We start from the raw sequence: 11,909 nt of genomic DNA on the forward strand, positions 1-11,909 counted from the left end.
AGCCAATCTCGTTGGTGAGGTCGTCATCCACCCCACGGCCGGCGATTTCCCCACACGCACGAGCACCTCTTATCCACAGCTCCGGCTATTCTCCCAGCGCACCGTCTCCAGCTCCAGCAATCCCCCAGCTCCGGCAGACGAGCTGCATAACTGCGACGATGAGGCACATCCACGACACAGGTGATGCTGGAACCGGCGTCTGATTTTGCTGCAACCGACAAACCAAGAGCTGGAACCAGCACTTAGTTTTGGTGCATCGCCTGGGGTGTTTTCTACGACGACATTCGCGGCCGCCTCATTTTGTTGCAAACGACGAGGCAAAAGCTTCTACCGGCAAGATTTTTTGCTACCACGGCGACCGGCGGAAGCAGCAATGGCTTTTCCAGCAAATGATTTTTGTCCCGGCAAAGCTAGAGCTGGAACCAGCTTTTGTTTTTGCTACAACCAGCAAATTCAGAGCTGGAACCAACAACATATTTTGCTGGAACCAAAGGAAGCAGGAGATTCGATGGATGTACGTCAGAGCTACAACCAGTGCTGAAAAATGCTACTTCCGGCAACCAAGAAAGCTACAACCAGCTTTGAAAAAAAAGCTTCAGCTGGATACGGGGTAGCTGGAGGTCGGCATTGCGGAGCGGCAAAAAGCTGCAACCGGCGTGGAAGAAAGCTACAACGTGCTTCTAAAAAGCTTCAAACCAAGAACGGCTAGCTAACAATGGTGAGCTGCGGCGACGGAGATGCATGGCGCCCGGTGCTGCGACGGGCGCGCGGCAAGCTATGACGGCAGGCTGCGACAATGCTGGAACCCTCACTTGGCAGTGCTGCAACCAGAGGGAGGGAGACACGCCCGGCCCGGCGGAGCTAGGGACATCTTTCTTTCGACTGGCCCGGCAGAGCTGCATACGACAAGTGCCCCCGGCGAGCTTGCGCCGGCGAGCGGCGCCGGCGAGCTGCGACGCGGCGGCCAAGGGTGAGCACGAGCGGCGCCTGCGAGCTGCGACGGCGAGATCCGTTTTTTCCCTGTCGTTACGTGTGCGTGCGGGAGGAAGAAGATGACTTGGTCGAGGCAATCTCGTCCATTCATCGTCCATTCACGCGTACGCATCCAACGATCCACAATGGACCAGCCCAAAGTTTGGACCGGTGCACCGGCGCAGAGTACCGCCCTTTTTAAAACTAGGGAGCATAGTGTTAGAGAGAATATCGTAGAAAGGCCTATGTGGTTCTTCTAGAAGTGAAACAGTTTGAGCTGCTTGATGACAGGATTGGAAATTGTTGTCCTGTCTAGGAAATGTCATGGTGATAAGCAAGTGTCAGTGGAATTCGGCTTGGGTGGCAGAATTCCTACGGCAGACTAATCAGAGCAAGTGTATCACCTGCTGGACATGCAAGCCTATGGCAGAATTTTCAGAGAATGACTAATCAGCCGAGAAATATGCATAAACAGTTCATCTACCATAGCTCAAAAGCTGCAAAGATGATCAAAATCATTTTCTCAGACTAATCAGCCAAGAAATATGCATAAACAATTTATCACCCGACAAAAAAGCATTGTTAGAGGCTAATTGATTTTTTTCCCCAGGGAAAATCATTTTCTCACAAACTTTGAATATTATACTAAGACCAGATCAATTCTTACACATAATCAAAGTGGATACTCCCTCCGTCCGGAAATACTTGTCATCAAAATGAATAAAAGAGAATGTATCTAGATGTATTTTAGTTTTAGATACATTTCTTTTTGTCCATTTTGAGTATTTTCGGAAGGAGGGAGTACAATTTAGTAGTCAAGTTCCTCGATGGTGAGAGCTGCCGGATGCTGGAACGTCAGGTGTTGGTCTCCCGAGCAGACTAGAGAAAGGGGTAACAAAAGTCGTTGGTACAGTTGGTGGTTAGAAGCCTGCACGAACAAAGCCGCCGGTTCTGACTGTTCGGCTCGGGGTTCCCCGGCCAAATTTAGCTTGGAGCAAGTCTCGCAAGCGCCGGCGGCCACGAGAGCAGCCTCAGCTCCGACCGATCGCCGCGACCAGTAGGCCGACCTCCGGCGGCTGGCGAGCCCGTAAGCGCCCACCTCTTGTGTTCTTGCTCGGTCCGTCGAGCCTGTGTGGCGTGTGCCAATTTTTGTGGTGATTTCTTCTGCTTGCTCAATCTTTTTGGTGGTAGTTTGTGATTACTGATGCTTCAAAAAATTTCTTTTCAGTGAGCCAGCGAGCTGGCGAGATGGCAGAGCCAGAGGCGCGGATCACCACTCTGGGTTCTTCAGCCTTCAGGTTCACAGTAGACTACGAGCAAAGCAAGAAGGTTCCCGTCGGCAAGGCCATCCACTCCGACGTCGTCTCCGCCGGTGGACACCACTGGAGGATCGAGTTCTTCCCGCGCGGCCAGAGCGAGGCCGACAAGGGCGAGTATGTATCCATCTTCTTCAGGCACATGAGCAAAACCAGAAGGATCAGGGCCATCATCGAGGCCTTCGTCACTGGCAGCGACGGTAATCCATCTGTGCCAGACATACTGCAGAGGACATTTCAAACCTTTGAAATCAATGGAGATAAAGGCCGCCACGACTCCTGGGGATGGAATCGATTTGCCAAGGGGACTATTCTGGAGAAAATTTTCTTAGCAGAGAGGCACGTCACGTTTGTATGCGCCATCATACTCATTGGTGACAAACCTGCTATTCTTGTCCCGCCTTCAGATATAGGGGCTCATCTTGGCCGTCTGCTTGATCGTACCGACGGGACTGACGTTTCATTCATCATTGGCGATGAGACATTCCATGCTCACCGGGCGGTGCTTGCTGCCCGCTCACCGGTCTTTAGAGCACAGCCCTTCGGTTCCATGTCTGAGGCCACAATGTCATCCATCAGGCTGCACGATATCACGCCTGCAACATTCAAATTTAGGCTTGGATTCATATACATGGATGAATTACCCGGAGAAGATGAGTGTAACGACTATTCCACTGAGATGCTCCAGAATCTACTCGCTGCGGCTGATCTATATGCACTTGATCGGCTGAAGGTTATTTGTGCCCAGAAGTTATGGAATAAAGTTTCAGTAGATACAGTTGCAACTATGTTAGCTTGTGCTGAAACCTATAACTGTCAGGAATTGAGGAACAACTGCATTGACTTCTTCGCGGTGGAAGCAAATTTTAAGGAGGCCATGTTCACCGATGGTTATGCATTGTTGGTTCTAAAATTCCCGTTGATTACTGCTGAGCTCAAAAAGAGGGTTAGGGCATAAACATGCGTATACTTCCAGCAATCATAGTTTTATTATGGTGTTTTGGTTTTTGTGAGTGGTATCTGACATCTTGTGAAGCATATAATCTATATTTGCTGAGGAGGGAGCCTGGAAGCTAGAAATTGTACAATCTTATTTCTGAAGTGTTAGGCTTAGTTGCTATCGAGTGTTGATACCGATAAATCATATAATTGCCAAATTAGCAACTCGTTTCTCTGTTTTTCTCTTTGTTCTTTTGTACATGTGGTGTCAGAGTTCGTGGTGTCATGAACCTTCAGTTTTGCATGTCTGTGCACAACTCTCCAGCTATATGTAATGTTAACTCCATGGTACTATATGATCAATACGTCATGTTGTCATCCATCAGGCTACACGACATCAAACCTGCAGCATTATGCTTAGGTTCATTTACACAGATGAATTGCCCGGAGAAAACGAGCTTGAGGACTCTCCCGCTGAAATGTCTCATGATCTATTCGCTGCGGCTGATCGGTATGCACTGGACCGGCTGAAGATTATTTGTGCCCAGAAGTTATGGGGGAAGTGTATGTAGATACAGTTGCAACAATCTTAGGTTGAAACTTATAACTGACAGGAGTTGAAGAACTAGTGCATTGACTTCTTTTGTGGAGGGAAACTTCAAGGAGGCCATGTTCATCGATGGTTATGCGCTGCTGCTGGTTCTGAAATTACCATCGACTACTGCTGTGAGGTACGGTATAATGCAGTGAGATACATCTGTGGGTGTATATAGTTCAGGTTTTAGAGCATAGTTCTGGTGTGGTATTCTGGAATTGGTGAGTGGTATCCGGTAAGGGTATCCGGCATCTTTCCAAAGATTTTGTTCTTCTAGAATGTGAAAAAAAATGGAGAGACAGGATTCAAATTGTTGTCTTGTCAAGAGGTGTCATGCTTTGTACTCGCGCGTATTTTATTTTGCATTAGTTTTAGATTTTTTTAACACAGTACAAACACAAACGCTCATACATAGGCATATACGTCATCCCTATGAATGCACACGGGCACATTTTACCAACATTAGCACCTTCTAGAGGCTGGGCCGACACATCAAGTCACCACAGGCACCTTCCAGAGGCTGGGCCGGCACATCATCTTGACATTGACGAACATCGCAGAAAAGCCTGAAATAAATTCAGGAAAATACGAGCACCAGTGCCACGTCAAGAACTTGAATCCTACCATGGTTCCATCACAAATAACATAACCATCTGGGCAAGGCTCAGCTCGCGTTTTACATTATCTATTATGAGCACCTATTTATGTGAATATCCATTTCTGAGCCAGGCTAATCGGCACCCCGATCAAGAAAAATTCAGAAAAAATATATAAAAAAGCAAAAAATTCCAATTGTTTTTTGCACGATGGATAATTCGATGTGTTAGGTGCGCTCCAAATTTCAGATCATTTGTACATACGAGTAGCTCTCAGTAAATAATATAAATTTGGTCAAAATAGTACATGAACAGTAAACTTTTTTACAGACCCTAAAATTGTCTTTTTTGCCGACAGCTACTCAGATGTCCAAATGATCTGAAATTTGTAGTTCTCCTCACGCACCTAATTATTTATCATGCAAAAAAGAATTTTTTTGAAATTTTCTAGTACTTGTTTTGAAAAAAATTTCTTCATTGCGGATGCAGCCTATTTATGCATCTATTTTAACAAGGTTACCATCATAACACGTGTGAAAGGATCGATATGGTCGACTAAAGGGAGTGAATAGGCGACTAACAATTTTTTAGTTTATTTTAACAATTTAGGCTTAACAACAAAAATATTGTCTAAATATACAACTAGGTGGACAACCTATATGGTGAGCTCAACAACAACACAAGCAAGCAAGCACAAGATAGAAACACAATATAAGCTTGCATAAAGTAAATGTTAGAAGTAACCATAAGTGGAGTCGATGGAGAAGAGGATGTCTTACAGAAGTTCCCTCCCTTTATGGGGAGGTACATCTCCGTTAGAGCAGTGTGGAGGCACAATGCTCACCAAGAAGCCACTAGGACCACCGTAATCTCCTCACGTCCTCGCACAATGCAAGATGTCGTGATTTCACTAGTGGTACACTTGAAGGCGGCGACCGAACCTTTACAAATAAGGTTGGGGCTCTCTCCACAACTTAAGTGGAGGCTTCGAACACCATCACGAAGCTTCACCGCAATGGAATATGGCTCCGAGGTGACTTCTTCCATCTATGGTGTCCAAACACCCAAGAGTAACAAGATCCGCAAGGAATTAGTGGGGGAATCAAATATTTATCAGAAAATTCATGAAACTTACAAAATTCTTGAACAGTTATTAAATGATGAAATAATTTATTTAGATCATGTTTTCAAAACATTGGGGACATTTTAGTTATTTTCCCCAATACTTTAAAAACCGACAACTCGTCTTTTCAGAGGCAGACGCCTTCGGTTTTCTTCAATCAGTTTATCTCTCAATATTTTTTCTTGTGTGAATGAATGTTGTGTGATAAACCTAATTGGGTCAGGCCCCTAACGTGTTTGGGCTTTGATTCATCACCACCCATTCCGGTTTTTTGTCTTTTTGTCTTTTGTTTATATTTCCAAAAAAATAGTGTAGAACGAGAGAGGCATACCCGCATACTTGTGGTTTGGTGTGTCTGGCGGCTGACCTCTACTCCCGTGTGTCGCACACGCATATAACTCTGGTTGCTCTCATCTAGGTCACACACATGGGCTTGGGCCCTATACCAACAGTGAAGATGGGCCAGGCCCTCATACCGGTCAACACTCCCCCTCAAGATGGGTGGTAGATATCTATCATTCCCATCTTGTCACATGCTGAACTGCATTCTCTAGTTCCCAGTCCTTTAGTCAAGCAATCTGCAATTTGTTGTCCTGAACTCACATACTCTATCTTGATAATCCCAGCATCCAGTTTTTCTTTGATAAAGAATCTGTCAATCTCCACATGTTTGGTTCTATCATGTTGAATTGGGTTGTTTGCTATGCTAATTGCCGACTTGTTGTCGCACCATACATTCATACAACTGGTCTTCAATATCTTCAACTCTCCTAATAGATTTCTTGTCCATAACAACTCACTCAATCCCTGAGACATGGCTCTGTATTCAGCCTCTGCGGTTGATTTGGAAACAACGGGTTGTTTCTTGCTTCTCCAAGACACTAGATTTCCTCCTACGAAAACACAATGGCCTGAGGTTGATCTCCTGTCATCCAGACAGCTGGCCCAATCAGCATCACAATAACCATCCACGACAAGATGTCCATGACTCTTGTATATCAATCCTTTCCCAGGAGAACCCTTCAAGTATCTCAGGATTCTATATACTGCCTCGAGATGTTCACTCCTAGGCTCATGCATATATCTGCTCACAACACTTACTTCAAATGCAATGTCTGGTCGTGTATGACACAAGTACAATAATCTTCCCACCAATCGCTGATATTTTTCTTTATTCACCAGATCACCTGATTGGGCGGTCACTTTATGATTTTGATCAATTGGGGTTGCAGCAGCTCGACAACCCAACATGCCAACATTACAAAGGAGATCCAGGGTATACTTTCTTTGAGAAAGAGTTATTCCTTTTCCAGACCTTGCAACTTCTATACCAAGGAAGTACTTGAGTCGACCAAGATCTTTAACTTTGAATGCCTTACTCAGACACCCCTTTAACCTTGCTATCTTTATGTCATCATTGCCGGTGATAATGATATCATCAACATAAACTGCAAGGATGGTCATTTTTCCTTTAGAGTGTCTATAAAACAATGTATGGTCACCATTGCATTGTCCATACCCCATGCCACGCACAGCCCGTCTAAATCTGTCAAACCAAGCTCTTGGAGACTGTTTCAGTCCATAAAGAGCTTTCTTTAGCCTGCATACCTTACCAGCAGTCTCAGAAGTTGAGAACCTAGGTGGAATATCCATGTATACCTCCTCCTTCAAGTCCCCATGCAAGAAGGCATTATTCACATCAAGTTGGTGTAAAGGCCACCCGAAATTTGCTGCACAAGAGATCAGAATCCTCACAGTGTTCATCTTTGCTACTGGAGCAAAGGTCTCATCATAGTCAATGTCGTAGGTCTGGTTGTACCCCCTTGCCACAAGCCTTGCTTTGTACCTTTCAATCTTCCCTTCTACATTCTGCTTCACGGTGTATACCCACTTGCAGCTAACTGCCTTCTTTCCTCTTGGAAGAGGTGTTAGTACCCATGTCTTGTTCTTACTTAATGCCTCCAGCTCCTCTATCATAGCTGCTCGCCACTTTGGATCCACTTTTGCTGTCTTCCAATCAGTTGGAAGAGACACCAGCTGAAGAGAAGCAACAAATGATTTGTGGGCTGGAGATAATGCTTCATAGGAAACATAATTTCCAATATCATTGGCATCGAACCCATACTTTGGCCCGGGTATCCCTGCTTTTTCTCGAGTACCTTTTCTCAAAGCAATTGGCAAGTCCTCTGTGCCAACTGAGCTTGCATTGCTGCCTTGTTGCTCCCCCTGCATCTGTGTTGGCTGCTCCCCCTGAACATGATGCTGTCGTCTTGAATATACTTGAGGATTACGCTCCTCATTCACCTTCTGCCACCTATGAGAAGCATCACCTTGCTTCCGTGAATACACCTTTAGCTGCTCCTCTTGCTCTACCGTCCACCTCGGTACACAACCGATCTGGGTGGGAGCACCGCCTGCCTGACTCGGCACCCCATCAGTCACAATCGGTCCTTCACTCTGTGGTGTTATCATTTTTTGGGGCTGCTGTTCGCTTCCCTGTACCGGAATATCACCCTCGATTGGTTGCTGCAGCACTGAATCGGCACCACCACAATTATCATTATCACTATCACTGCTCTCCCCCTCTTGACCAATTTCCGGTTGGAGACATTGGTCAAGTTCTTCAAACAAGACGCTTAGGACAGTTTGCTCACCATAAAAGGGTTCTGATTCACGAAACGTAACATCCATGCTCACAAATGTCCTCCTCTCAGACGGACTCCAGCATTTGTACCCTCTTTGTCCTGAAGAATACCCAATAAAAATACACTTGACTGCCCGAGGATCCAGTTTGTTGACTGATGGCCTGTGATCACGAACAAAACAAGTGCAACCGAACACCTTGGGGGGAACTGGGAATTTATTTTCTGTGAAAACCAACTCACACGGTGATTTCATACCTGTCACCCGGGATGGTGTGCGGTTGATCAAGAAGGTGGCCATCATGACAGCTTCACTCCACAGGAACTTGGGCACATTCATGGTGAACATCAATGCACGGGCCACGTCCAGCAGGTGGCGATTTTTCCTCTCTGCCACCCCATTCTGAGGAGGTGTGTCCGGGCAAGATGTTTGATGCAGGATGCCCTTGTCTGACATGAAGGAACCAATGGCCTTGTTAACATATTCGGTGCCATTGTCAGATCTGAGTGCTTGAATTTTCACATCAAATTGAGTCTGAACAAGTGCATAAAAGACTTTGAAACACTGAAACACTTCGTCTTTCTGTTTCATAAGATAGACCCAAGTCATCCGAGAATGACAATCAATGAACGTAACAAAGTACTTCATACCACTGACAGATAACACTGGACATGTCCATACATTAGAGTGGATCAACACAAAAGGAGAGATGCTCCTGATCCCCTTACTCACATACGAGTTTCTGGTATGTTTAGCAAACTCACACGCATCACATTTCAGCTTGCTCTTGTCCACACCACTCATTACATCAGGAAATACTTGATACATTTTGTCAAAAGACACATGTCCCATCCTACAGTGATGGATCAGTGCTCTAATCTCCTTATCCTCAGCAATTGCAGCTAGCATGTGCAATCCCTCCTGGCCCGTCTTGCTGCGGTCCATGTACCACAGCCCCCTACGCCTTGTTCCAGTCCCAAGACTCCTGCCCGTCAATCTCTCCTGGATCAAGAACACAACTTTGTCAAGAATTATTCGGCAATCTATTTGGTCAACCAAAGCACTCAAGGACACTAAGTTCACAGGAAAAGCGGGCACATGCAATACTGAGGATAATTCAAGACTCGGCGTGCAGTTGACTGTCCCAACACCTATGATGGGTTGGGCTGTGCCATCTGCTGTGTGAATGTTTTTCTGATGTGCAAGAGAGTGTGGAACATAAGATGTAAACTCATTAAAGTCTCCAGCAACATGTTGTGATGTTCCAGAGTCAAGCACCCATTCAGAGTTTATTTTATGGGCTGCGATTGATGCGTGTTCAACATTACCTTCATTTGTATCAACAAAGTTGCCATAGCTGGGAGCAGTCTCCTGTCCTCCTACAGGCTGCTTCCCTGCAGCTGAAGCAGTTACGTTTGCCTTAGGAGCATTCCAATGGGGAGCATTCCAAGAACCGCCACTCCCATTCCGACCATGACTCACATTCCAACCACCTCGGCTGCTACTGCCACCACTGTACCCTCGGCCTCTGACGTTCCTAGGTCCAATGCAGAAATGGCTGATATGCCCTGGTTGACCACAATTGTGACACACCCCTCGCTGGTCAGCCACCCTATAAGCAGATTCATTTCCAACTCCCCTTCTCGACTGCAAGCGTACCTCTTCTTGGGACATCGCAGCAATGGCCTCATCAAGGGTCACAAGTGTCGGCTGATGTAGCATCGCAGCATGTCTACTCTCAAAAGCTTGATCTAGGCCCTTTAGAAACTGCACCACACGCCTGCGCTCAACCCACTTCCTGGCAAGCTCCATGGACTCTGCATGTGGAATCTCAAGGGGATCACACTGATCCAGATCTGCCCAAAGGTGTTGCAGCTCATTCACATACACCAGCACGCTTCTGTCACCTTGACGAACAGCATGAATCTTGTCTTCAATTTGAGACATGAGCATCAGGTTTCCCTTACCAGAATACCTTGTGAACAACATGCTCCACACAGCAGAAGCAGTTGGCAATGCCTCAACATACATGGCAATGGCTGGAATCAAGGAGTTCAACATCTAGGCCAAAATCAGAGAGTCGGTGACACTCCACTTCTTCCATTCTGGGCTCGCCTTGTCAGCCGGTTCTTCAACCGTTCCAAGAACATACTCCGTCAGACCCTTTGTCTTCAAGATCAACAAGGCGCGCCTCGACCAGCTCAGGTAGCTGCTCACGCCATTCAGCTTGACATCATTTGGCATGAGCTCAAGCTTGAACACCTGATCTGCGTGGGGCACAATGATGGCGCCACTTGCAGGAGGTAACCCCTCGGCCTTCGCAGTCATGAGCTGCGCAAGTTTCTCTAGAGCAGCAGTGAGTTCAGCCCCCATGATTGCCTCCCCTCTTCTTCTTCAATCAGCAGCGGGAAAAAAACTTACACCAACAGCACCCAGCACCTGCAAGCAGCAGCACCACCAGCAGTTCAGCCAGCCTCGTCCTCTGGCGAGCAACAGCAATGTCACCTCCTCTTCTTCCTCTACCAATCCTCAACAGCAGAAGCACACACGACTGTACTAGATCGAGCCAGTACCCCCAACGGCAGCCGCACCCTTCTCTCTGCCGCAGCTACAAGCAGCACTTCCTTCTCCACTAGCACCAGCAGCAGAAGCTCAGCAGCAGCTCCACACGCACACACCTCACTGCACGTCTGCACCTCCGCGCAGTCGCGCCATGTGCTCCTCTCCAGCAGCCCGCGCCCAGCTCCTCCGCCTTCGTCCTCCGCCGGACCCCGCCGCCTCGCTGGCGACTCTACCGCCGGCGCCTTCCTCCCTCGCCCCAGCTCTCCGATACCATGTAGAACGAGAGAGGCATACCCGCATACTTGTGGTTTGGTGTGTCTGACGGCTGACCTCTACTCCCGTGTGTCACACACGAATATAACTCTGGTTGCTCCCATCTAGGTCACACACATGGGCTTGGGCCCTATACCAACAGTGAAGATGGGCCAGGCCCTCATACCGGTCAACAAATAGTCTAAACACAGATATTACAAAACTTCAATTTACAAAAAAAAACTAAAACCTGCATATTTGCAAAATGTTAACACAGTGAAAATCAGTTAGCGTAATTTTTTCAAAAAATTAGACAGCATTCAGAAAAACATTTGTGGCATTAAAACAAATTCACGCATTTCAAGTAAATGTACATGATATTACAATTTTAAAATGTGTACACAATGCAAAATAATATGCGCAATTCAAAAGAAGTTTTGTACCATTCAAAACTATGTTCGTGTAAATTTTATAAATTGTTTCAGCAATGTACAAAAATATTTGCATAGTTTTTTTAAAAAAATCAAGTCATTGAAAAAATGTTTCAACATGCATTTGAAAGGTGTTTAACACGTATTAAAACAATCAAAAACATATATTTTAGGAAAAATAATTATATATTTAAAAAATGTTAGGTATATATGAAATAATGTTTTAGATGTATACAAAACATGTAAAATGTTTATGAAAAAAGTATACAACAGATTATATTTTTAGAAAATACTAAATGTGTATAAAAAATGTCCTAACATTTACGAGAAATGTACAGTGTGTATGAAAAATGTAGACATGTGTTAAAAACGAAAAACGAAATAACCAAAAACGCCAGTGAAGGAACAGGGAAAACAGACGTCCAACAAAACCGTTGGAACCCGACAAAGAAAACCAGAAAAAGAAGAAAAAATAAAAAC

At 45.7% G+C, this 11,909-nt stretch overlaps 1 protein-coding gene across 2 annotated transcripts; it reads left to right on the plus strand.

Moving 5' to 3' along the window:
• The first annotated feature begins 1,819 nt into the window (after positions 1-1,819).
• On the plus strand, positions 1,820-3,468 carry LOC123088585 (BTB/POZ and MATH domain-containing protein 2). Of its 2 annotated transcripts, none has more exons than XM_044510808.1 (2): positions 1,820-2,059; positions 2,201-3,468. In XM_044510808.1, the coding sequence occupies exon 2, from the start codon at positions 2,221-2,223 to the stop codon at positions 3,244-3,246; it is 1,026 nt and encodes a 341-aa protein (XP_044366743.1). In that variant the 5' UTR covers positions 1,820-2,059; positions 2,201-2,220; the 3' UTR covers positions 3,247-3,468. The 2 variants fall into 2 exon arrangements, with proteins under 2 accessions (XP_044366743.1, XP_044366750.1); XM_044510815.1 differs by having other exon boundaries at positions 1,850-2,126.
• Positions 3,469-11,909: the final 8,441 nt, after the last annotated feature.

Source organism: Triticum aestivum, chromosome 1B (assembly GCF_018294505.1).
Source record: "Triticum aestivum cultivar Chinese Spring chromosome 1B, IWGSC CS RefSeq v2.1, whole genome shotgun sequence".
Taxonomy (NCBI): domain Eukaryota; kingdom Viridiplantae; phylum Streptophyta; class Magnoliopsida; order Poales; family Poaceae; genus Triticum; species Triticum aestivum.